Source organism: Ambystoma mexicanum, chromosome 11, assembly GCF_040938575.1.
Source record: "Ambystoma mexicanum isolate Mex_15411 chromosome 11, UKY_AmexF1_1, whole genome shotgun sequence".
Taxonomy (NCBI): domain Eukaryota; kingdom Metazoa; phylum Chordata; class Amphibia; order Caudata; family Ambystomatidae; genus Ambystoma; species Ambystoma mexicanum.
In genome coordinates, this window is record NC_090934.1 from 1200960965 (window position 1) to 1200987832 (window position 26868).

The 26868-nt window shown below is 48.6% G+C and overlaps 1 protein-coding gene across 1 annotated transcript in view; it reads right to left on the bottom strand.

Moving 5' to 3' along the window:
- SNUPN (snurportin 1) overlaps positions 1 to 26868 on the bottom strand; it is a 402681-nt gene that overhangs the window by 297681 nt on the left and 78132 nt on the right. The window contains exon 2 of the mRNA XM_069624560.1: positions 22846 to 23011. Within this exon, the coding sequence (XP_069480661.1) occupies positions 22846 to 23003 (158 nt within the window). The 5' untranslated portion in view covers positions 23004 to 23011. The remainder of the gene's footprint in view (positions 1 to 22845; positions 23012 to 26868) is intronic.

Below are 26868 nucleotides of genomic sequence, written 5' to 3' on the forward strand. Positions count from 1 at the left end.
AAATACATAGTACATTACGAAATTAGTAAATGTCTAAAAGGACTCCTCGCCCCACTGCCTTTATGTGGGCCCACTATCTGCGATAGGTACCAAACATGAATTAACAGAGGGGGGATGGGAACAATACAACCTAACAAACCAGGCGCAAAATCCCTTTATGCAACGTGTCCTAAAGACAAAGCCCAGCCCCGTTATATATGCAAGTCCCAGACCAGGTGGTCAGCACCTAGCACAGTGGCAGGGGATAGGAAGAAAAGGGAACCAGCCATTTTAAGCCACAGTACAAACAGTCTAGAAATCCCCAAGGCCAACATTAATACTGCACAAAGCATTGTAGTCATTTATATAGCGCCATTTCCCCATTTCTATGGCCTCAATGTGCTCTGTGGTTAGAACACCCTCGGGGACCGAATTCCAGGTATGGGAACTTTCTAAAAGTTTACTTTAAGATGCGTGTGCATTCTGCTGGGATTAGGATTTGGGTGGGTGGCTAGGCTCCAGTAAGCAACACAGAGGTCAGGTATGTGGGCGGGTGCTGTCGGTGGTTAAGACAATGTGCTAGCGCAAGAGTCTCGATGTGTGCTCAGCTAGACTGAATTTGTTGTAGATTGTCGATGTATACTAAAGGCAGAGGTGTTGAGGAACACCAGGGGTTTCAGCGCAGAGGGCTGTGCGAGCGGATAGACCAGATTTGACATAGGTGTAGCTGCATTCTAGAGTGCATGGATGGGGAGCCGTGCCTGCGGTAAGTGTCCACAGACTTGGTGCGATTTATGCATACCTTAAACTCGGGCAGAGTTTATCTTCCTAGGTCTCCCAAGGCGATAGGCTGGTCGTTCAAGTGCATCTTCTGGTGGGGTTAGCATACTACCACTGGGAAGGACCTGGCTGGTGGCATTCTTGGAGTGCAATATGTAAATTAAATAGACATTGCCACCTATGGCCTAAGCCCAATGGTATTGTTTCCCGTCCCCAAAAGAAGGAACCGTCCAAGTGCGTCATGCCTATCCCGCCCACCCCCCCCACCCCGAAAGGCCATCTAAGTGCATACTGTGTCCTATAGTCCAAGATGAACAGGTGCATTTCCTCTCAACTTCCAGTGAAACCTATGAGTCGAACTTTCTGAATACTTGGGCAAGCCCCTTGGTAATTGGTTGGGGCAGTCCAACTGAGTGCGTGATATGACCCTGTTATCAATTCAACTGGGCGTTGCTGCCTCTAGTGGTCCGTCTAATCGGCATTCTGTCCAGACACTTAAGTGGCAATGTTCAAGGTACAGTCGGATTTCCAGGTGTGGTTGAGTAACCAATTTGCACCAATTCTAGAGTTAGTGGGCCGGATGGCGGCTGAGGTTCCCTGGTGGGGTGGGGGGGGGAGATTGTTGCAGGGGATTAATCCATGATAGTCTGTGTGAGTGGAAAGGGAGCAGGTTTATCACAGTGTGCCATTGCAAATGCTGCCGGCATCTGCTGTGGTTTGAATTGTTGGTGTTTAGTTGGGCCTGGGCCAGTGCTTGTGTGCAAGGAGCAATCAGCGGACAGTGTGTAAGAGGGATTTCAAGAAGAGGAAGGGAAAAGCCAGGTTTTGAGGGCCTTTTTGTGATGCGAGGTGATTGTCAATGCAGCGGATGTAGAGAGGGAGAGAGTTCCAGATGGTCAGAGCTTGGATGGAGAAGGAGGATCCACCCAGTGCAATTATATTGGGGGATAACTAGGAGAAGTGCTGCGCCTGATCGGAGGGTGCTGGAGGGTGGGTAGCATGTGAGTTTGTTGGAGGAATTTGGGACTAGTGTTATGGATGGCACAGTGAGTAAAGCACATGGCTTTAAAGGTTGTGCGTCAACCATTAGGCAGCAAGTGTAGGACTCTCAGTGCGGGGCTGATGTGTTCTCTAGGTGGGAGACCAACGAGCAGGCGGGCCGCAGCATTTTGGATTCTTTGGAATTTCCTATGTTGGAACGCCAATGCTCATAGATAAAGGCAGTTTGCATAGTCCAAGCGGGAGAGGAGGATGTTGAGGAAGGTGGAGATTCGGTGTGGATAGGTGAGGTATGGGAAGATTCGCCAGAGGATGCGTAGGTGGAAGAAGCAGGTTCTGAATATGGAGTTGATGTGTGGGGAGAGGGAACGTTTTGAGTCCAGCGTGCATCAGAGGTTTTTCTCCTAGAGTGAGGCCACGCGATAGGGTGGGGAAGGAGAGCATCTTTTCCGCAAAATAGGATTTCTGTTTTTCCAGGGTTGAGGATGAGGTGGTTGCTCGTCATCCAGTGGTCAATATCCGAAAGGCAAGAAGATAGATATGGACGGGTGGTGCCTAACGATTTAGGGATTTTGAGGATGTTCTGGGTATCATCTGCATAGTTGTAGCCAGTGATATTGTGGGAGCAGATTAGTGTGGGGAGTGGGCTGAGGTAGATATTGAATAGGAGGAGGGGATAGGGATTCTCCCCTGTGGAACCCCTTTCGGCACTGGGCGGTAGGTGGAGAAGAAAGGGAGGAGAAGCATGATTTGCAAGTGATTAGAGATGAAGGAGATCAATGTGAGAGGAGATCAATGTGAGAGCAGTGTCCTCAATTCCTAAAGGGTGTAGCTGGATAGGAGAATGGTGTGGTCAATAGTATTGAAGGCGGCTGAGAGGCCAAGCAGAATGAGTACAGCGTATTCTTCTGCGTCCACTGTTCTTTTTAGGTTGCCCCAAATGGACACTAGGGAGGACTCGGTTCCTCAGAGGGGTCTGAAGCCGGATTGGGCAGGGTCAAGGAGGTTGTTGGCTTCAGTGAAGTGGCAGAGTTGCTATATGCTGTGCGATCCATTTCATGCCCAAACTCGTGGGTGTTGGAAATGGGCCGGTAGCTCTGGGGAATGAGAGGTTCGAGCGTCGGTTTTTTGACCAGGGGTTTGATATAGGTGGTTTTGAAGTCTTCCGGGAAGATTTCTGGTGTGAGGGATTGGTTAAAGATTGAATGTGCAATGTGGCCTGCCCAGGTTGATGTTGGGATGTTTTGAGGAGAGTGGGTGGGCATGGATCTTCAGGGGATCCCAACAGGGGGGCTATTGGCTACGAGCGAGAGGAACTCCTGGTGTGAGAGGGAGAAGAAAGAGGAGAAGGTTTGGATCGAGAGGGAGTTGAGACAGGGGACAGGGAGTGGGCAAGGGCATCATTGCTATTTTAGAGCAGATGGAACTATGTCTATAGACAGTGATGTTGTAAAAATGATTGATAAGGCATTGCATAGGGATTGGGAGTTAAGAGGAGGAGGGGTTGACCAATCTGGCGACATGAATTCAGAGATGATTCTGTGCAATTCCTTACTTGGGTTGCGAGAATTCAAGAACCTGTCTCCGTAAAATTCTTTTTTGGCTTTAATCATTTCTGACCTGTAGGCCCTTGTTAGTCTTGCCAGGGAGGTATTGTTTAGGGGGTGGGGAGGATCACGTTGCTTCTCCAGGTCCATCCCAGACAGTGCGTGAGAGATTTGTGGTGGGTTGTGTACAATTTGGGTATGGAGTCTGATCTCCGAGAGGTCTGTTTTGTTGGAGTGAGGGGTGTGATGGCGCTGGAGAGCCAGTGATCAAAGAGTTTGATGGGCAGAGGGCCTTCCTGGAAGGAAGAGTACCGGGAGTGAGTTGAGGAGGGAATTGGCTAGGTCCAGGGTGATAATGACTTTGTTCCAGAGTGGGATGGGGATGCATGGGTTGGTGGAGGCTGGGCGTGGGCCTGGGAGGGGTTTGGGGATGCGGATAGTAAGGAGAAGAAGATTGCGGAGTTATCTGTCCATATTATGTGGCATGGAGGCAGATTGGACATCATGTTTGAGGTGCTAAAAACCACATCAAGGGTGTGGCCTGCAGTGTCAGATTGAAAGCTTCTAGGTTATCTGTGAGAGAACGCCGGGTAATGAGGGGAGTCAAACCAGATTTTGATATCTCCTAGCATCGTGAGCGCTGGATGTAGGTTGAAGGTAGTGGACAGAGCGACGCTGAGAGAGTCTGCAAAGTTTCTGTTGTAGGCAGGGGTTTTATAAATGAGTAGAAAGCTGTGAGGGGTAGTGGGTAACAGTTGGAATTTTACAAGTAGGTATTCGTAATCTGTGGTGCTTGGTAAGGAGTCTTTAAGAAGGACTGGAATGTGGTGTTTGTGTAGGATGGCTAGTCCTCCACCTCTTCTGGATTGATTCTGAACAATCAGGTTGTAACCTGGGGGAAAGGCCTTGTGTGCAATGAGTTCATAGTCGTCAGCAATTCAGGTCTCTGTGATGAAGAGGATGTCTGGGTTCTCATCAGAGATAAAGTCAGAGATGTTCAATTTGTTTTTTAGAGACCGACTTGGTGTTGATAAGAATGCAAGAGATCAGGTTAGATGTAAGGGGAAGGGTGTTCCTGGTAGCACATAAGAATCGCGGTGTGTGTTGTTGGAGATGAGGGGTGTGCTGGAAGGCATGAGCTTGCACAGGTCGTAATGAGGATTGTTGAAGGAGTGGGAGGAGACACAGGAGTGGTGGAGGCAGGGCGAGGGATGGAGTGGCCAGTGGAGGGCAAGGGGGCGAGGGTGGATAGATGGGGTAAGGGGAGGTGGGGGAAATAGAGCCAAGAACTGGTTGGGCGTGGTAGGGGAGATTTGGGCACTATAGTGAGGGGGCAAGGATTGGGATCTGGGGTGGAGCAAGGGTGATGCTAAGTGGAACTTGAGGTGGTGGAAGCCTTGGTCTTTTCTGTCTTTCGGTTGGCCCACGGGGTTTGGGTGAGGGGGGGGCTGTTGTTGAGGTTGGGGTGTTGGCCAGGGCTGCACTTGCTGCACTAAGCAAAGGGAATTGAGAGTTAGGGGGGGGGGGGTGATGTCGTTTGGGAGGGGTGAGACATGGGAGTGGAGGCAAGTTGGGAGCAGTGATGTTTGAGTGGGAAGGTTGGCGGGGCTGTGTCGGTCAGAGGTGCAAGATGGTCAGGGGGTCGATATTTTAAACTGTAGCTCGCCGACGTGCTGCTCTGGCTTGGGCGGAGCGCGATCTACGATGAGGTTGAGCGGGGGGCAATGGGGAGATGGGTGGGGGGTAGATGATTAAACAGTGAAAGGGTGGACACATTGTTTACACAGCACAATTCTTCAATAAATCAGGATACATTTTAGCAACACTTACCAATGCATTTTACCCCCAGAATAATATAGTTACACCTTTCCCAAAAATGTGCTATAGCGTATTGTGAGAAACCTGAAGGTGTCTCGCCTGCTAGTCCCCGGGGATCTGTCATCCAGGTGGCTAGGACACAGCCATCGCTTTTGGATCCAGTTCCTGGGGGTGAACCAGTGCAGGAGGATCCCCTGGGAGAGGGGTCTTCAGGGAGTGGGAGACCGGATGGTGAGACACGGTATCCCTTTCCCTGTAACACCTTTACCCCATCCTACCAGATAGGATACTTAGCCTATCTAAGCTCCTGACTCCTGCCTCAAAGACAAAAAATGGTGCACCAGCATACAGAGTGCCCTATCTAACAAGAGAACGACCCTCCAGACTAAGATTAACAATAAAAAAAGAAACTCTCCTCCTTGCCCCTACTTCTAATAAAAGCTCTGCACCTTTGATCCCGACCACCCTGCATCCCACTCCTCCCACTCTACCTACACCCCTTTTCAACTTCAAGAAAGTATCCATTCTAGAAGTTGAAAAAGTCATCCTTACCCTCAAACCTTCCAACTGCCACAGCGATCCTTGCCCAGCACAAATTATAAAAGATACTGCACGTGACCTCTCCCCATTCATTGCCAAACTTATAAATGCCTCATTCTCCACCGGCACCATCCCCAACAACCTGAAACAGTCATGGGTCCTTCCACTTCTTAAAAAACAAACTCTTGACCCGTCCATACCCACTAATTACCGCCTAGATAAGATGGCGTACCTCCAAATCCAACAATATTTGGAATGCAACCACCTTTTAGGAGTGCGTCAGTCAGGTTTCAGACCACAACACGGAACGGAAACTGCGCTTATCGACATTAAAGCACAAATAGACACCCTGAGAGATAATGGTAAGACAGCACTATTACTGTTACTCGATCTCTCAGCAGCGTTTGACTTGGTTGACCATAGGATTCTTTGTAACCACCTGGACTCTGCCGCTCACTTCTCACAAGAAGCCATAGGCTGGATTCAATCCTTCCTTAACAATAGAACAATGCAGGTTTTCTCACCTTTAGCAGCCACTGACCCCATACCCATCACCTGCGGTGTGTCCCAGGGCTCATGTGCCTCGTCCACTCTGTACAACATCTTTATAAAGCCCCTTTATGATGATCTAGATGGTATGGGTATCACTTACACTAACTATGCGGATGATACACAGATCCTCATCCCGCTGACGGGAGATTACAACAAGGATTTGGCCTTTGTGAACAGAGTGTACCTCATCATCCAGGCATGGGTGGTGGCTTCTCATGGACTATGCCTGAATGATGAAAAAACCGAACTCCTCATTCTCGGCACCCCTGCTAACCTCAACAAACTGGGCGATCTCTACTTGAATTTCAAAATAGACAATATTATCACAGTAGCCAAGGAAGTCAAAACCCTCGGATTCTACCTAGACTCTACTCTAACCTTCAAAAAACAAGTCAACTCCATGGCTTCAGCTACGGCTTACACCTCTAAGCTAATCAGAGCAGCCAAGCCCTTCCTCTCATCTAACAACTGTATCACCCTAGCAAGAGCCCTGGTCTTATCCAAACTGGATTATTATAATTCCTTACACGTAGGGAGTAACAAATACATTACCAATAAGATCCAGATTCTACAAAACAATGCCCTGAGAGCAGCCCTTAGTATCTCCAAGAAAGCCCATATATCTGACCTCAGAAGATCCAATAACTGGCTCTCCACAAAAGACAAAATTCTCCTTAAAACAGCCTCCCTGACACAAATGATTACACCATGCTGCCCCACAATACCTCACTGCCAGATTCACCAGACAATCATCCAACTGCCCTGCGAGAACAGATAACGCCAACCTCCTACTCGTGCCCAGATTTAAACGTACGAAGACCGGTGGAAGCAGCTTTCTGGTCAAAGCTGCCCAATACTGGAACACGCTCCCACCTACCTTAAGGGAAGACCTACCTTATCTACTCTTTAGATCCAACCTCATGTTCCTTAATCCAATGAATGACATTGACACTCTACTACACTTTGATTACATCACCTGCCCTCCATGTATATAATTGTTTCTTGTTGTTTCTTGCCATAATATGCATATAATGTAAGATATTTTACAGCAATGTAACCGAAGCTGAACAACCCTCTTTATGCCTTTTGCGCCCTGATACCGTCGGGTCTGGCGCGCATTATAAATATTAAAATAAACAAACTCAACCCCCCGCCCCCTCTCACAACACAAACACTTTCTCACGGACAGCTCGCTATGAGAGAAAACAACACCCGAGCCGTATACCTGACATGTCCCAATACAATGGTCAGCCAGGGTCAGGCAATTCCTGACCATCACGCACACCTGACTTCCATTACACTTCCCCACATGGATAAAAGGCAGAGCACACTCTGAGTGAAGCAAAGCATAGGGGGAAGCAGCAGTTCCAAGATGGCAGTTTAACATGAGGCGAATGATGGCAAAACAGAAGGGGATCGCAAGGAGGGAAGGAGGAACAAAACTTAGAGAATAGAAAGCGTGAGACCAGGTAACTAGGCTGAAGAATCCTGCATTGTGTGTCAAGGCAGGGAGAATCACCTACTGCCGTGGTACTGTCGGCTCCTACAACAAAGCAGCGCCAGTGAAATAAACGCAGCCGGTTAGGTGGGGAGGCCGATACCAGACTAGTCTGTGTTGAAGCCAAGGTTGCAAGCAACAACATTGTATGGGGAATGCAGAAGCAAACAGCGTATGAAGTGCATGTGATAACCAACGCTAGTAAAATTGGACAACAGATGAGTGATTGAACTTTGAAACCAAGATACGATACCTTAGACAGAGTGGTCCGGCACAACATGCGTGCTCATTCAAAGGTCTCTGTAAGGAATCCACATAAGAGGTGGCCAAAGCGAAAGAGTGACAAAGGATTGTGAATTGAAGTGGTCCTGCAAGGGGCAAGCAAAATCCTGTGCAAGAGTCTTCGATGTTAATAGTGTAAATAATGTTGATGACAAAGTAGATAAAGTTGGTCAGAGCCCGAATGTGGGAGATCAGCTGAGAGCTTTTGGTTAAAGAAAGTTTGTGTTAAAGTAGCAGAGGGAGAGTGATTAAACATTGTGTTGAAACTGATCTGAGCCCGGTGGAGGGGGGGGATCAGGGGTGTACTGTGAATCACCAGAGAAATTGAGTGCAAATCCTGAGAGGAAAAGAACTTACTATCGCATCAGGCCCTCTGAAAGAAGCACTTTGAAAGGCAAAGAGACATGGGCACGGAAAGCCCTGATGCTAATGGTTGCACTGTACCCTCCTGCCAGAGAAGGGACAGACTGTGCTAAACTCGAGTGTGTCACTTTTTCCCCGTGATGAAAATGTGGGAAAGGAAGGCCAATGGCCTGAATATTCTGACATATCATATTGTGAACACTTTTCTTTTGCATAACATTGTTTCCCACACTATTTGTATTTAGAAGTAACGATTGACAATAGGTTTATTAGTATAGACCCTTTTATTTTGACAAGACACCACTAGGACTACGTTATTATTTGATGGTCGTAGCGTGTTCCCATCTTCAGATTTAGAATTAGATAGGCATTTTCCAAACCCTTTTTGAAGTTCAATAAACACCCTTGAACCGAGGTCACTTGTGTCTATCTTACTGTTGATACCATGCCTTCTTTACAGTATACAGTTATTCACTTGAATGGAGAGAATCGCAGAACATTAAAAATGCATTTAAAACTATATATGCAAGTCCTGAAATTCAAGTTCAGTCTAGAGCTTACTGAACCCCCTTGCAGATACAGGAAAGATGTCCGGGGGCAGATATGAACCCCAGGAGTAACATTTGTTCTTTTTAACCCCAGGAGTAACTTTAGGAGAGCTCCAGGACTTGCACTTTGAGACATGCCGGCAGGCCTAGTGCGCCAGCTTTCTGTTAGATCATTCAGAAACTTCAAAGCCTAAGAATGACTACTGTACTCCCTAGTTCCCTTTCTGCCTTGAAGCGCTTTGAAGCACCCCACGTGTGTATAAGCACTGTATAAATAAACAATTACAATTGCCACATTGAAGGGCAGAAGCGTCTCTTTCGTGGGGGCATCGTCCAAGATTAGCAAAGTTTGTACTGAACCTTGGATCTGCACGGAGCTGAAAGCCCCAGCGTATTGGTCACCTTAGCCATCAAATGCTGGACACCTGTTTGAGGCTTTCCTGGGGTGGGAGAAGGCAGAATGTCCATCTCTGGGGAGGCATCAAGGCCACTGGTGACCTGTAGGTCTTCAGTCAATCCTAGTTCATCCTCACCTTCCCCGTAACACTCCTACTGGAAATCTCTCACCTCCCTAAAAACCAGGGTTTTAAACCCGAAGGGCACTTGGCCACCCTCATCATCATCATAGAGGTCGTCCATCTTAGAGATAAATGTGTCCATAGGGAGTGGAGCATATTCCTGCAGAGCTGCTGTGTCAGACGCTGATCAGCGCTGATGAAGCCGGCGCCGAGGCTTCAGCACCTGAAGGCAAGTGGGGGGTGGGTGGTTCCAAACTGGTATCCTGACGGTCGCAACAGACGTGGTGGGACCTGCTGGCACTGCAGCCGGAGCTGATGGCATTGTCTACTGCGCCAAAGGCATGAGCGCCGCCGCCTTGGCAAAGATGTCCAGCGCCTTGAGGTGGACATTCTCCCATTACTCTGGGATGGAGAATTGGGTAGGAAAAGGCACTTGCATCATTCGCTCAAGAAAAACCTTAGAGCAGAGGTTCTTCTTTTTTGAGTAAAAAGAGGTGTGTCGGTGCAGGGACTCACTCAGGGAGTGGGACCTCTTCCAATGCTGCTGCCGCTTCTTCTCCTTTTACTTCTCATTGCATCGAGCTGCCCTTTCATCGGAGCGGCGGTCTGCGCCGTGTGACCTTCACCGAGACCGTGCAGCCACAATCTTTGCCTTGTGGACAAATGTGAACATCTTTGCTACCCTTTCCCGGAGAGCCTTTGGGTGCATGGGCTGGCACGACTGCATTCCTGGGTATCATGCTCCTCGCCCAAGCTGTAGAGACAAATCCAGTGCGGATCCAAGACCATCATCTTCCAGCCGCAATCAACACATGGCTTGAAGCCTGAGGTCTTAGACGGAGTAGGCATGGTGTCGAGAAAAATGTAGTAGCTCGACAAGAGTGTTCCCGATTTGCCCCCAAGTCATGATCAGCGTGGGGCGCGTGGAAGCATTCGGCGGAGCCTTGGTGCGTCCCCTAGTGGCGGGAAGGTTTACGGATAACAGCTGCGATGGGATAGGGATATCAGATGAGGAACATGCAGGAGGAAGGAATCCATTGGCAACACAAACCAGCAGAGAGCAGGATTAAAAAAAAACACATTGGTGCCCAAATGGCTACCAAAAAGGTACAATAGGCTAAAAGTTTAAAATGTTTAAAGATGGTGCCCTGCTTTTGCATCATTGGAATGCGTAGTACAGCTACCACAAACCGACTCCCTAAAAACCAATGTAGATTGGTGTTATCACACTAGGGCAAAAAGGGGGTGACAGAGGCACCCCTAGGACTCAGTGCCTTAGGGGGGGCCCCAAAAACATATGCATTAAGTAAGGTAAAACAAGTTGCAATAGCAAAGGAGAAGTACCTCTGGCCACCAAAAATAGGTCAGGGATGCAAAAATATGAATGGGAAAAAGTACATATTTGGGGATCCACAAAAGTGGCCATACATTGACCAAAAACAAGGGAATTCTGTTCTATGTGAGGAGCCAGGAATGTGACACTGATACAGCGAGCTCACCGTTTTGGCTATAGACTTTTATTCAAAATAAAAGGGGTTGGAAAATGCCTTGCTGTCCCTATTCCAAGAGGTGTTTTCCCTACCTTAACCAAAACTAAGGGTCAGTCAGTTGTTAAGATGTCCAAAGCAAAATGTCCTGCGTCTGAAATATTATTCACACCCGCACATTCTAAAATTAACTCTAAGGTTAAAAGGGTAATGTCTTTGGCCTTAAAAGTGCACAAATGTTCAAGTTCAAAAAGAAAAAGGTGTAGTAACTCCAACATAAAAGTTCTCAAATTGATAAAGTTCATTCCAGAGGATGGCTCCCTTCCCCTGGATTTCTCTGTAATGTACTTTAAACTCTAAAGGATATATGAGGTTTCCTTGGACTTTTCTGGTCAACACAACAACTTGTATGCAAAACAACTTAAATGCAAGTCCCACCTTTATAGGATCCCTGGTATACCCGCCCTCCTGCCAGGTTTTCCCTTCACTTTAATGAAAACCCCTTTACTCACAGTCTTGGCTTTACACATTTGCCAACTCGACTGCCTGGTATCCTGCTAGGTCTTTCTCATGTACTTCACTTGACACTCTTACAAGCTTGACTTTGCCTGGTATACTCTCCTGCCAGGGCTTTCTCATGTGCTTCAATTGACACACTTGAGAACTTGAACATATCTTTCATTCATTCCATTAATTCCCCCTTTGGAAATATTGGGTTTCATATTCCCTGTTGTGTGCTACATGTACTCTTATTTGTCAATGGCAAGGTTGCCGAAAAGTCCCGGTGGCTTAGCTCCCCTCCCGAGGACTCATAGGCTTTATGTGTCGTCCTTCTGCGGTGAAAGCAAAGCAGCGTTTCAGCATCCTGTTCCCACTACCCAGGATCATCGACCTTGCTTGATAGCTTCTGTGTCCTTTGCGGCTCCTGTTCGCCTGCCGGCTGCCTTTCCGTGTTTGGATGGCGTGGATACTGCTATCCGGTTTCCGGATAGCCGGAAGTTTCCCCTCTTCCGTTCACGACTTCTATGCGGTGGACCGGCTCCTGTAGCCTTCTTGCTCCACCGACTTCTCTGCAGCATAGTAGTCCCTCAGTCGATAGCGAGCGGATAGGACTTTCCCCAGCAGAGTCTCTCCCCTGCCAGCTAAGGGCTTTTGAATGTCCCACACCGATCATGCGTTTGCAACTAGAGCGCATCTTGTGCTTCTTGCCTTTACTGATCCTCATTACTCCCTTCAGCTTCCTCGTTGCAGTACTTTCACATCCATGGAAATGGAAGTCAGGCCTGGGTGTTTTATGTATGGGACATTGGAGAGTATTACCTTCCATGGTGGGTGAAGAGCCATGACAATATGCGATCAAGGCATGGGGAATGGAAGGGCTATCCCTAAAAGAAAAAGGGGGATACCATGTCTCATCTGATGCATCACTCCTCTGAGGGTCACCTTGCCCAACCCCATGTGGTCCTCCCTCATATAGCCGCCCCCAGGGTCAGGATCAGGATCAGGTAGTGGTTGCTGTCACCATGCCACATGGGAATAAGCTACCCCTGGGAAAGGGATGATGACATCATCAGATTCATCACAACTAATACTACCAACCATACCAAAAACTCTTCCAACTCCCCCCACCCTACACATCCTGACCCGAGAAGCAATTGTTGCCCAACTATAACAGAGAACCAACTCTCCGCCCAACCAGAAACTAAAATCACAGCAAGAGGTTTACCAGAAGCACTGAAAACGTACCAAGAAAGTTCCCTGTGGCAAATTTCCCATGAGGTCATAACTCTCCACATCCACTCTTCCTCTATTTCTAACCCCCTGCAAACATGTACACAATAGATTGTTCTAACAATGGCAATCTAGTTCCCTCTGTTGACATCCTTACTGAAAGGGTGTAGTCTTTAGCCACAATTTTCTCTGATGTGCCAAAGTCCTTTTCCATTCTTACAACATCTCAGGTTCTCTCTCCATGTTCTAGTCTCAGACACACCTCCCTTCTGCCCCTCCCACCTCTCCTTCGCTTTACTTCTGTTCCTTTGACCTAGCCAGTATAAAAGTATATACCTCCGATCTTGTTTCCACAGTTCTCTCTTCACCACCGCTTATGACTGCCTTGCTTGTCCACCTCCCTTGTGAAGCCTGGGAATAGCTAGACTCAAGGGTTGTCCACTGTTGTCATGATGCCTACCCCCAGGCATCCGGACCAAGCCCATCAGCCCCAGGAGCAGGCATCTAGGCATTTAGTAAAACCTCAGCAGCCCCAGCTAGGGGCTATCTGGGTTCAGTCCTGGCGCCTTAGGCGCCAGGCTCATAGTAGGAATCAGTCCTGGCGCCTAAGGTGCCAGGCTCATAGTCATTACTTACCTCAGGCAGAACATGCTGCAAATGACTCCAATCCAACATGAAGCCTGAAAGGGACTATTTTTCTACAGGGACTATTTTTTTTCTCGGGTGTGGTTCTAGGGACTTCTTACCTGGGACTACTTTTGAGGCTATTTAAACCACACCCGACCAGCAACACACGCTTCGCGTTATTCTGCATCCAGCAGCGTAACACTCACCGTGCCTGCAGCCTGCATCCAGTCTTCTGCCACGCCCGCCTCGAATCCGGAGCTCCTAAAACAAAGAGGAAAGAAAGGGACAAGGTTAGAAAACGAACTTCTTTCTATTCCACACCTGATTCTGGATCCATCTGGTCTCCGGACCTGTAAAGAACATCATTTCTGCACCCGCCGCACCTCCAGCTGCAGCGCCGCGCCATACTCAGTCTTCACAGCATCCTTCGGGTCGGCGCTGCCTCCATCATTTCTTCGCCGAACTTCGGCACCTAGGAGACAAAAGAAAACCACAAGGTGAGCCGAGGGAACCAACAAATATAATTCTTACCACCATAGACTTACCTGATTTACCACCGGAGGCATCCTTTTGTGACTCTCCATATTTTCACGTGCCGCATCTGTAAAGAGAGACAAAACACGTTTTCCTCGTGCAACATTTACCGGACAGCGCCGGGTAATATAGACTCTTACCTGAGCGCCACCAGCTGCCACAAGAGCATCTTTTCATGAGCCAGCTGCAAAACAAGAAAGGAAGGGGGGAACAAGACTGCACATTGGACATATTGAACTCTTATGAACTTTATACTTACTGGTCCTCACCAGAAACCTCAGAGTAAATACTCTCCGGAACTCTCCCGAGCCTTCAAACCAGTGAAGTAACTGGAATCGACGCGCCCCTGCAAATCCATGCAGGATGGAGAGCTCATCTTTCAAGAATATAAGGTGAGATTGCTCTGAGGGCATTTCGGAGGTGATTAGTTGGGGAGGACAGTGGGGGTGCCATCACTTGAATCCACAAGTGGCTAAATCCATCTCTCCACTTGCAGGAGAATATTTCTACGGGTTAAGCAGACAAGATTATGAGGGCAGATCCAGTCAGTCATCGCTGCACTACGCATCACGTGGGTGGAGACCGCAGCTGTCGGGTCCAAACGACGCCCCTGTGGGAGCCAAGTGAGCTTAACAACTGTCACTGGACACAACCTCCTCACCTTCTGGAGTAGAGCATCCCTATCCCTGTCCCTGTAGTTCAAGATCCTAACTATGGCGTTTCTTTGAAATGCCCTGGGAGGATGTGGGTGTTGGGAGTGGAGGGGACAGTCTCGCTGGCACACAGGGAGGCCTTTCAAATAAAATAAAAAAGCAGAAAGTCCCTTTGCCCCAACTATTTGGATATTAGTCCTCCGCAAGCACCCCTTGGCCTCCCCTACTCAGTTCTCCAGCCGGGTTATCGAATTTTGTAGAAGACACTTAATTGCTCAGGGCTGCCAATTTGATTTCCGGTGTGTAGGTCTGATCCACTGTCTCTTTCGTACTATCCACAATCTTCTTGAGATCTACCATCAGTAGAGTGATACTGGCCCCTATTTCTCAGACCTTGTTCTCCAGAGCCGTACGGCTATTCCTGATGCCTTCCAATATCAACATCAGTGTAGGCTCTGAAGAGCCCAGATATCGCTCTTGCCGTCTTCTCTCTACACCCCCCCCCCCACCCCAACAATCCCTCTACCACTTGGGGTTGTCATTTGCTCCCCCTGCCCCCCAACCCCCATCATGCAGGTGCATTTATAAATTTTCTGGGACTGTGGAGCCTTTGTATGCCTTGGTATGGTCATTTCTTTAGGAGGCCCTGCTTGGGTTTTCTTGCCAACTGGCTGCTCACAGAGTCTCGGGCTGTATCTTGGCCTCCCCTTCTGTCCTATCCCCTCTACACTGTGTAGTAGTCAGGCTGGGCCTACACCGCTCCCCAAGACCATGACCCCTTACAGCCACAGACATCCCAGGGCAACAAATTCAGAACTCCATCTGCTCCCAACCTCATACTGCTGCGCTCTTTGGGCTATTTTAGCCCATGCAAGGCAAGTGTCACTTATAAGCATCAACGCCAAAAGATGGAAAAGGAGGGGGGTGGGGGGTGGGGGTCGACCAGATAGATCCTCCATCCCTATGTCCAGCAGTCGAAAGAGTCACCTATCTTACTCTTTTTCTTCCTCTCTGACTGCCCTGCCATCTCTTCATTCCACTTATGCCCATTCTCTGGCTGCTCTAACCCCTCCGCAAGGCGTACCTCAGGCCTGCACCCCGCCACGGAAGACCTGCAAAGGTGGCAATCTGTTCCACATCGCTACTCTTAACTCTCACTCTGCTGTCAAACACTCCTCTTGACATCTGCCATCTCCAGGAAGAGCTTGATTTGGATGTACTGTCTCACTGAGACTTGGTTCACGGCCAGCTCTGTCACCAGTTTTGACACTCTCCTTCCTGATGGCTACAAGATCCTTTCCGAACCCAGAACCAACCGTCCCGGCGGAGGTGAAAATGATTTTCCCAGAGTGGATCCCTGCTTCTGTCATTCCGAAGCAGGACTACTATTCCTTTGAATGCCTGGTCTGCAGGCTCTCCGTCTCTCCTGGCCTCTCTATCACTGTGGCCACCATCTACAGGCCGCCTAGCCAGGACACCCTCTTCCTCTCCGAGTGGGCCGACCTGTCCTCCTCCCTCCTTGCTTCTACCTCTCACCTTCTCGTCCATGGAGACCAGAACAAAGATATACATCTCTCTCTCCGCCACCCACCTTCTTGGTCATCCGGCCCATGAATGTGTGTCCGTGGAGGCTTTGGCTGCTACTTTCTCTCCTCCTCCTACACCTTTGGCTGACTCACACTCTGACACAGCCCTCTCCAACCTTCATCTCGCCATCTCCCTTGCCTCTGTCATGAGGAGCCGTTTGAAGCCTGCATCCAAGTGCAACTCTTGGTATGATTCAGACCTCGCCATCCTTAAGCGCAAGTGTAGGGTGGCTGAGAGGAAATGGAGGGCATCAAGCGCACCCTCTGACAAACTTGCCTGCTGCCTATTCCTAAGGCATTTCAGATTTTCTGTCCTTGTAACGCTTACCCCTGGGGCCCTACAGGAGCGCCTGGTCCAGATCGTCGGATGCGTGGCGGAATGTGTAATCCAAGCCACTCCCTTACCACTGTTCAACTGAATGGCAATTGCCCAGTGAGCAGTGCGGTTGGGAGTGGTTTGGTGGGTTCCCAATACTGCTGTAATGGTTGTGGGACAGCTGGTAGTACAGCCTGGATTATAACCTATGGGCAAAAATGCCAGTGCCCGTCTGCCTGCTCTCCCCGCACCTCCCTCCTGTGCCCCAAAGGTTTGCTGGCTGGCTGAGCAAGCGATCTGGGTCACCTTAAATACTGTAATTGCATCTGGTCCAGTTCCTTCACTGGTGGTTGGTGGCCCAGTCCAGCTGCGGCACACGAGATGCACAGTTAAGTGTTCCGCTCCACTAAATGCACAGGAAAGTGTCTCTGTAGTGCTGCAAATGTCCTTTTTGTCTTGAGGCCGCTGCGATGCAAGGCACGATCGCAATTCAAATGTTCATGTCTCTGTTTTGACTGCCTCTGCAGGTGCGGGAATGCTGTGTTCCGCTTGAGCCAAAGAGCGAGGAGTGGCTGGAGCGTAGAAGCACTAGCGAGTGGAGCGTAACTGTTAGGCAAGATTGTATGCAGTACTCTTTGGGTGCACTACAACAACCCTGACCTCCTGGCAATAGGAACCCAACCTTTGGTATAAGTCTGTACTACACAGGTGGGTAGCGTGTTGAGCAGCCAGGCTCATCTCAAGAGGGGTAAATGTGAGCTCTAGGGGAGTTACACAGAAGTTCACAGAGGCAAGTATTCAAATAAACTCTTACACACAAGGTTTCTTGATTAAACAATTATTAATTTAACAGTCCGTTATAGTAAGCCTTCTTCAGAAGGGGCAATATAATAGTAACACACAAATACACTTCAAAATACACACTCTCAATATTTCTAAACCAGTAGGTACCCTTTTGGGATGCCCCACAGACACTACCTATACCCTCAGGTGACTTCAATAGTTAGGGTGCTGGGGGCATTAATATATCACTGTTGCATTTAGAAAACTTTACAGAGGAGTGTCAAAGAAAATAGGTTTCAGAATAAGACAAATATTCACACAATTATTCTTAAGCAGCTAAGTACTTTCAAGGCAACCCCACAATGCAAAGTCAGGTAACCCCTTCCTGGAAAGAAGACACACCACATGAGCAGAGGAGAGAAGAGTCATTCAGGGAGACTAGGCTAGCCAATGTTAAGTTAGCAGAAGTCGAGGTGAACTGACACTTCTTACAGGTAAGTAGGTCTTGTACAATGTTTTAGAAGTCTTTGTAGAATAGAAGAAATCAAAGAGGCCACAAGCTGATTAGGCCTGTGAAGTAAAGAAGCCAGCAGTGACTTCCAGCTCGGAGAGCATGTCCGGGTGGCTTACTTTGTAGTTGATTGGTGTCACCAGCTCAAGGGGCGAAGTCGTCCTTGCAGGGCTTCTCTAGTCAAAACGAAATTGGAGTTTCAGCACAGCAGCAGGGCTTCACTGGCCAACCAACGGTCCAGGATAGCAGCAGGCATCCTCTTCAAGTTCTTCTTCGGATTCCTTCATCGAGTGGTCGACTCTGTCTTCCAAGCCAAAAAGCCTTGGCTTTTATGTAAATTTCTCCCATTCATTCCAGCCTAGCTGTTAGTCACCCAGCAGGGTGGCTGTCCTTGCCGGACAGACAGCCGTCCAATCACCTAAGAGTGCATTCCTGACTCCTAGGAGACCAAGCACAGAGTTTCGGGCACCTCCCTCGCTTCCCGCCCCCGCCTGACACCCTGCAGCGAGAAGCGGGCTTCACTTGTGAATCCTGTCAAAGGCAAAGCGAACGAAGGGACCAAACCTGGTTTGGCGCGCAGAGTAAATATCAAGAAGGACCTTTCCAAGAAGAAATGGCGAAAAAAGAAGACTGGGCCATTTTGACAAAAATGGCACTCTTGGGTGCTTTACTGCAGCTGCGACAGCAGCCTGTGGCAAAAGTACACCTTGGTAGTTAAACGTAAACCACTGCCATCAGCCATTCATTGAGTAAAGGGTAACATAAGAATGTTACGAGACGCTAGACAAAGGGGATACTAAGGAACCCCTCCAGCACCCTATTGTAAGATAGTGTGTGCTGGGGCTAGAAAGTTAAATTCAATTTCACTTTAAACCTTAAACCTTTGGGAAATATGAAAGACTTCCCTGTACCACTGCACTGAAGGTGCTGTCTGACCCAATGTAAAAGATGATGCCTATGGAGTTTGTCAGACTCCACAATAAAAAGAAACACAGTGTTGACACCCTTGCTCCAGCCTTGGCCGATTTCTGCAATCACTCTTGCCACTAGAACTTTCCCTTCCCCCCTTAATCACTCCCTTGTGCACGCCCTTTTTAAGAAGCCCTGTGCCGATCCTTCCTCTGGCAAACTATCGCCCGATCTCCATCACTCCTTTCCTGGGCAAACTCCTGGAAAAGCTGCCCATCTCCCAGCTTAATCTACACACAATCAGTTGGTTGCCTCCACGACCATCATTCTGGAAACTGCTCTCCTGAACACCCGTGAAGACTTGCTCTCTAATCTTGACTCCAACCTTCCCTTTGATCTATCCTCTGCTTTCGACACAGTCAACCACACCATCCTGCTCAATCGCCTCCGCGACAACCTGGGTAGCTCTGGTCTGCTTGCCCACTGCATCTCTACTCAAACATTCAGTGTTATGCAGATGACAACGGGCTCTCCTTCAGGCTCCACTCAGCCGCTTCTTCTCCTTCTCTCATACCAGACTGTCCGCAATTCAGGGATGGTGTGCCTCCAATGATCTTGGTGCCAGTAAGACTGAGATCCTCCTCATTTGGACACCTGCTCCCTCCTTTCCTCTCTCACTCTGGCCACCCACCCTGCCCTCTCTACCTGCTCTTTCCTGCGAAGCCAAAAACCTTGGTGTCATCTTAGACTCCTCCCTTTCCTTCTCTCCTCACATTTCTGACTTCTCTAAGTCACACTATCAGCTGCACCTCCTCAGGGGTATTCTTTCTTTTCTCACCTTCCCCCAGAAGCTCAGTCTCCAGAGCCCTGGTCCTCTCTAGGCTGGAGACTGCAACAGCCTCTTTCTAAATCTGCCTGCTTCTACTCTCCGCCCTTTACAACTTATCCAGAACAGGACTGCAAGACTTGTCCTTGACATCAAGCCCAGGGATCGTATCTCTCCAGCTCTGAAATCTCTCCACTGGCTCCCCGTAGCTGCTAGGATCAAGTTCAAGACCCTTTGATCGTCCACAAGGCTTTCTGGGGCCTGGGACCGCACTACCTCCAACTTTCTCTCCCTAAGCATCTTCCTTCTTGAGCCCTCCACTCATCCAGCTGCAACTCCGAGGGTCAGATGCTTCTCCAAGCAGAGAGTGGGGGGTAGAACTCTTTCCTCGGCTGGGGCCTCCCACTGGAACAGCCTCCCTGCGTCTCTCTCAACCTTGAGCAGGACTACCTCCGGTTATGGAAGCAACTCCAGACCTTCCTTTTCGCTTCCGCCTTCTATCTTCCTTGCTGAGTCCCTGACCGCGCACACTGGTCGCCTGGCCATCCACTGAACTTCGGGTTCAGGCTCCTGCATGTCCAGTTGCCCTTGCACTGCCTCCAGGCCCCCGCAGCACTCAAGGGTCTGTATCTGCAACCCTAAGTCCCCTTACTCTCTGCACTTATGAGCCACCTACCAGCAGCACTTCTGAATTACCAGCACTTTCCCTCTGCCCTCCCCGCACTTCTCCCCTCCCTCACCCCGCACTTGCGCGATCTGAATGTCAGAAGGCCTAGTAAGATCATGGTTTTGTTCTCCCTCTGTCCTCAGTTTCTTGTTTGGTCACGCCTGGAAACACTTGTGTACAGGCGCATTATATCATATCATATCATACCTGTGGAGCTCTCCGATACGTACTGAGCTCCTAAACTTGGAGCTGGCCCGCTCCCCACCTACATTGTAGGTAGTAGGACCTCATCCACAATTGCAGAGAGAAGCAGCCTCCCCTTGGGCCGCCTCTACTACTCTGACTGGAGAATCTTCTAACACCATGGATCCTAGATCATCCTCCCGCCTCAGGGCCTTATCCTTCTCATGTGCTGATCCAGATGGGTGCAACCACGGTTCCTCTGCTGCTGCCTGGGCTTAGTAAGTGACCCAATACAGCCGTGCCACCCCAACACCTTATAGCCGCAGTGCCTCTCATTGCACCATGCATCCTCCTTTCAGCTCCCCTCTGCCTCATCGTCAGCAGCCACTCCCTCTCCTCTTTGGCTCTTGTGTACAGCCAGGCCACTCACTGGTCATGGAGCAATGCTCCTTTTTAAACCCCGGCCTACTCTAGCACAGATTCTGTCTTACTGTGTCCACAAGGGGTGGTGGGAGACTATTAACCCCAATATCCTAAGGATTCCCAGGATAGGTCTGGGAGCCCTCCAAGGCTGTGCCTGCTCCTTGCGGCGCCAAGAAACAACTCTTTACCCACACTTTCCTAATAAAAAATCACCATCAATTATAGCATTCTAGAAGCGTTTCAGGCTCCAGGTGCTGTTCTTTTTCTTAATAGAGTGTAGTCCAAATAAGTCACAGCAGATGTGAAAATACCTGTATGTGCTGTGGTAGTGTGGAAGAGGTTGGGTGGGAGAGACGGGAGACTACATAGGTATCCTTGTTAGCGCCTTGATGACTTTTGTGATTTGTTTGTGCTGTACAAGTGAGTTGTTAATGTTAAAACTGAATAAAGAAATACAAATTAAAACGAGCACCAGTAAGAAGGAATAGTACCTAACCAATTGTGGAAGAACACTGGAGTTGGGGAGGCTAAGCTACCAAGCTCTCTATGATTATCTTCTTGCTAACAGCCTTTATAATGGCTATGGGACAGCGGTTCCAGGTCAAGCAGAAATGATGGTGCTGGAGGGAAGAGCAACTTAGAAACTATTAAAATAATGTGGTCTCAGTGGCTGAGCAAGTGGGTGTGTGACATATCCAAGGACCACATGACACAAAAGTAAGTTTCAAAGACTATTTATCCTTGTCAGAATGAGATGTAAATAAACAATGAGATAAAGACGACTTACCACAACAGAACGGGTGTCACAAATGACTCAAGAGTCTCAGAGGCAGTTCAAGGCTTTTTATTGAAGGTTGTGTAGTACCTAGAGGCTTCCCTCTTTCTCTCTCTCTCATCTGCTGGGTGCTCTGCAGCATCTCCCTCCGTTAAGCCTCCGGAGGGTGGGTGGGTGTTGTCTTGCTCCTCTCAGCCCCTGGTGGTCTAAGGGGCTGCAGTGTGGACTTCTCTGCTCTGTTCAGCGGCTCTGCTAGGTCATCTGTGCCGTTGTATGTTTCTCTATGCTCCTGGGAACCTTAGTGGGCTCTGGCCCCACAGCTCCCCCCAAAAATAGTTTCTCTAGCTCTTTTGCACCACATCTGGCTGTCTGCTTCTTCTCACCCAAACTGGGGAAACCGACCCCTTTCTATCCTCCGATAGACAGGTACCCAGTGCCTAATTGGCTGGGGTGGTAAAGGGCTCCCTGGCCCGGATTTGCTGGTCAGGGAGGCTTTTGTAGGACAGGGCTGAGGTAGCAAGGTTTTAAAAGGGATGGTAAACATTTGCTTCAAGTGTTTGGTGAGCAGTCAATATTTCTTCGTCCCTGTGTCTCCCTCCCTGGTCTCTCTTTGCTCCCAGGTCCAAGGTGTAAGTGCTGGGGTAATTTTGCTGGAGTCTCTGGGTCACCCTTTTCCCAGTGAATTGCATATGCGTTTCTGGGGGGATATTGTGCTCAGGGCAAGTGATTTGCATGTGCGTGCCCTGCTACTAAATGGGGGTAGGGTGGATCCTCCACTGTGGTTTCCTGACTGAGGGAGGGGGAAGTACTATTAATGAGTGAAGGGAGTTCAGTGGTGTGTTTCTATTTTGAGTATGACTGATTCTTGGCGTACCTCGTCTCTTGGCTCTGGGGAAAGAGCCCCTGTGGAAATCAATGGGATAGGTCCCGGATGACTGTCGTAAAGCCAGATTTCATGTGCGGTCTTGCAAGATCTAGAGAGGTGCCCACTGGGTTCGGGAAGCTCTTGCATTGTAACCTCTGGGAACAGAGATACAGTGACTTCCTTCAAGTCATTTGAGTCTGCCCAGATCTTTCGCTTCCAGCCTTCTCTGACACCTTCATTGGTTCTGCTCAAGAGGCAATTAATGTATGCTCTGGGACAGTGTCATGACACAGACTCCATCACAAGGAGTGGGGGAGGAGCTAGTTGTGACACAATTATGGAAAGTGGGAGACTGTCTATGGCGGGTAGTACTGTAATAAAACAGAAATTCAAAATGCTGGCCAGCGTTCTCTGCCGTAAGTTTAAAGATTTTCACAAAATGATCTCAAACATTCTCTATTGCCCTTGTGCTCCAGGTCTGTTAGGAAATCCTCAAAGGAAAACACTTGCCCTCCCATCCCACCGGCCTGTGACTCAACACTTACAGTTTCTGCAGCTCCAGCAACTTGCGCCTCCGTTCTCCCTGTTCCAACGAGCTGTACTTGGACTTGTACTGTGCAAGTCGAGGATGTGGTGCCGCTGTGCTGTTGGGCTCCTGTGACACTGAAAAGCTGCCAGCTAGAGCTTGGCTTAGGTCATCCATCTTGCTGGCTAAATGTACAACAGAACCAAACATTGACAAGTGTGAATCTGAGGTTTACAAGATCTGTCAAATAAAATGAGAAACATATGCAAGCTGCAATGCTGTAGTCTTGGTATACCAACTTTTACAATGCCCTCAAGAAAGATGCAAGCAAGGTCTCCCCACTCATTGAAGAAAATCACACTATTTTAGACCAGTTCTATGTAATAGTTTCACAAAATGTTGACAAACTCGGATTGAAATTTTACAAAATACTTTTTTAAAAAATAATACAATTCATTATTTCTTGGGGGGGTTTCTGTGCTCAGCTTGGAGGTCAAGATTCTGAGTGTCAAGATTCGCACCACGCATGCTCTATTAATTCTAACAGCTGTATGAGATAAAGACCCATCACTGACGCATTGTCTGAGAGATGGAACCACAATTCCCAGTGTTTAGTTCTCTTGGTTCATGTAGATCCATGTTAACTGTGCTTCAGTTACAAGGTTTGGAATCCGAACTCCCAACATTCTGGTCTTGTGGATGCTTGGTAGGTCAGCCTCCTTGCTCCTTTTTTTTGCCCTCTTGCCGATGTAGACACAATGTACTCTGAAAGTTTTAGTTTCCAGCGTACAGTACCTCTAGTCAGGTTGGGTTTGGCACTGCCATCATATATATTCATTAGGGTTAGTGGAGCAAATCCCAACTTACAACTATTCTTGCTTTGGTTCCTTGTATCAGCATATCCACGTTATATTGGTAACACATAAGGGTCAACGGTCCAATCATGCAAAACTTGAGCTTTCGGTCCCTTAGATAAACTACACTTCCAAACATGCACTGTCTCTGGGTTCCTGATCAATTTTCTCTCCTATTTTCTAGCCCAATTTCACTGGGGTTATCCTTAGTTTTCTCCCTCCTCTCTAGACTTTTGTAACCTTACACTCTAGCAGATATATGCCCAGCATCCAGCTCAGTTGCCCATTTTGGCTGGCTGTTGGTGTATGTCACCTCCTCTCTGTCAGAGGTATTCAGGAGTATCTTTGCCTCCACATTTGGAAGCTTCCGATTGCTTGTTAGTGGCAGTCGTCTTGGGAAGCCTCTTTGAAATACTCTTCCCCATGAAGGTAGATTCAAGTCTGTTGGTGCTCTTTTCATCAGTCTCTCTGCCATCTGCTTTTCTCCCCGCTGTGACAAGTTCCCAGTCGCCAAGTCCTTGGAAAGCTACATTCTACATCATAGGACCCTCCTATGGGGTTCCCAGGCCACAGAATGCCCACAAGATGCCAGTGTTATGCGTCACAGAGGTCTGTGGATCCAGAATTGTGTTCACATATATTTTTGGGTCTGCAGACCCCATGGTTACAAGTCTGCAAACCGACCGAAAAACGTAAATATTATCAAAAATGATTCTAACTAAATAATACCCTTAACCCATACCCCACCGACCTCAGCCACTTTAAGACTTACCAGCCCAGAAGCAGCATACAGGCAGTGCGACATGCAGCCATCTCAGGCATTTAAACAAGGGGAAAATCAAAACAGCCACCAGCCCTCTTATGCCCTTAGGTAGGCCCTGTGACAAACCACAAAGCTCAGTCAGGCAACAGACCAGCCCCTGCAGCACAGGTGGAATCAAGGTGCTCAGGTAGATGAAACTAATGTGTAAAAGCCAGCAGCCCAAAGCCAAAATGACACTGATATGATGTTTTATTCATATCGCGCTCATACACAAGTGTTTCAGAGCGCGACCAAGCAAGGGAGGGATGGGGGGGGGGGGAGACAGGGGAGAACATTACAAAAATATGGTCTTACTAGGCCCAATGACATTAAGACCGCGCAAGTGCATGGAAAAGGGTGAAAAAGGGGGAAAGTGCGTGGAGGGGGAGAAGTAGAAAGTGCGGAACAGAGGAGAGAACAGAATAAATAATAAGTGGAATAAATAAATAACTGCAGTGAGAATGGTAGTGCAGACGAGTGGCAAGTGCATGATTAGTCACATAGGGTATATCTGATAAGTGCAGAGGAAGAGTGGGGGACAGTAGGAGTACAGATACAGATCCCAGTGCTGAGGGTGGGCTAAAGGCAGTGCAGGAGGGAGGCAGGGTGAGCAGGTACCTGGGCGCCCGAAGGACAGAGGGTGGCCAGGTGCACGGTGCAGAGAGAAATAGAGAGTAACAGATCAGCAGGGGAGAAGAGGGGCAAAGGCAGAAGCAAAGAGGAGGGTCTTGAGGTGCTTCCGGAACCGGAGATGGTTCTCCTCAAGTTTCAGGGTGGTCGGAAGGCTGTTCCAAAAGGAGGCCCCAGTCGAAGACATAGATCTGCCCCCAACTCGTTTCTTTGAAAAACGACCGACCCTGAGGGAATTAGAAGTAGAGGAGTGAAGGGCTTGGGAAGGCAGGTATTTACAAAGGGATTGTTGAAGGTATTTCGGACCCAGGCCCCAGAAAGCCTTTTGGACAATGCACAGGGTTTTAAATGTAATCCTTGCATGTACTGGGAGCCAACAAAGGGATTTCAGAGCTGGAGATACCATCCCAGGGCTTAAGGCCAAGGACAAGTCTTGCAGTCCTGTTCTGTATTAGTTGTAGAGGGCAAAGATTTGGAGGCAGGTAGATTTAGAAAGAGGTTGTTACAATAGTCCAACGTGTGGGAGAACAGAAAGGAAGAAGCAGGAAGAACCCGGGAGATCCCAAATCAGGAAGGCTTGGCAAGCAAAGAGGCCTGCTTTAGGAGCCTTTACAGTGGTACTCATGTGTGGCGAAAGGAAGAGTGTGGAGAAAAGGGTTTAGTAAAGCAGGATCTGTTGGTATTCAAGGAATACATCTGGTTGGGAAGAAGATGGTTGATGTGGAAAATAAGGAGCATTGAAGTTCTGGGCAGAAATAAAAACTTCCTTAAATGTTTTACTTGCTTTTGAGGAAGGGATATTTTTAACAAAGGAAAATATGTGGTTACAAGAGGCTGAGAGGGATTTGGAAAAAGCACAAAGAGAAGATGGCGATACTGGTCCGAATGCGGAGCGGATACTTCAACTTCAACAGACGTGTGGAGAGCATTGGGATAGGTTGTGTAAACTGAATTATAAGAAATACATAGAGAGGCAGCACGTGGGTGGGGACAAAACAGGACGGCTTCTGGCGTGGCTATATAAGAGCGAAACCCCCAGAGCCACCATCAGGGTAATAACAAGGGATGATGGCAGTGTAGCGGACACCCAAGAGGGAGTTAATCAGGAATTTGCCATGTATTACAGAGAATTGTATGGGGACGTCGAGGAGGATAATCTAGAGAGGATAAAAGAAACACTCGAAGATATAGGTCTGCCCAAGATAAGTGCTGAAGAGAGGGAAGAGTTGGATGCACCAATCACTTTAGAGGAGCTCGAAGCGGTGGCGAGACAATTGCCTACTAGTAAAACCCCAGGGGCGGATGGGCTTCCGAGCGAGTTTTACAAAGCATACATGGCAGAGGTGCTCCCTTCGATGCTGAATATGCTAAATGAAGCGTTTGAGACGGGACAGCTGCCAGAGTCGCTGAGGGAAGCAATTAAAATTCCGCTCCCTAAACCAAATAAGCCTGGGAACAGTTGTGGCTCCTATAGACCACTATCAATGCTGAATCAAGACAGCAAGATATTAACAGCTGTTTTGGCAAGCAGACTGCGAAGAGTCATAGACAAACTCATACACCCGGATCAGACGGGTTATGTTCCAAATAGGAACATAATTCACAATCACAGGCGACTCCACCGAGTCATTGAATGGGTGGGGGGGAATGAGGGTGACATGGCAGTAGTGTCCTTGGATGCGGTAAAGGCCTTCGATTCTGTCAAGTGGTCGTGGCTGCTGTCGACTCTGGCGGAATATGGGATGGGGCCCGGATA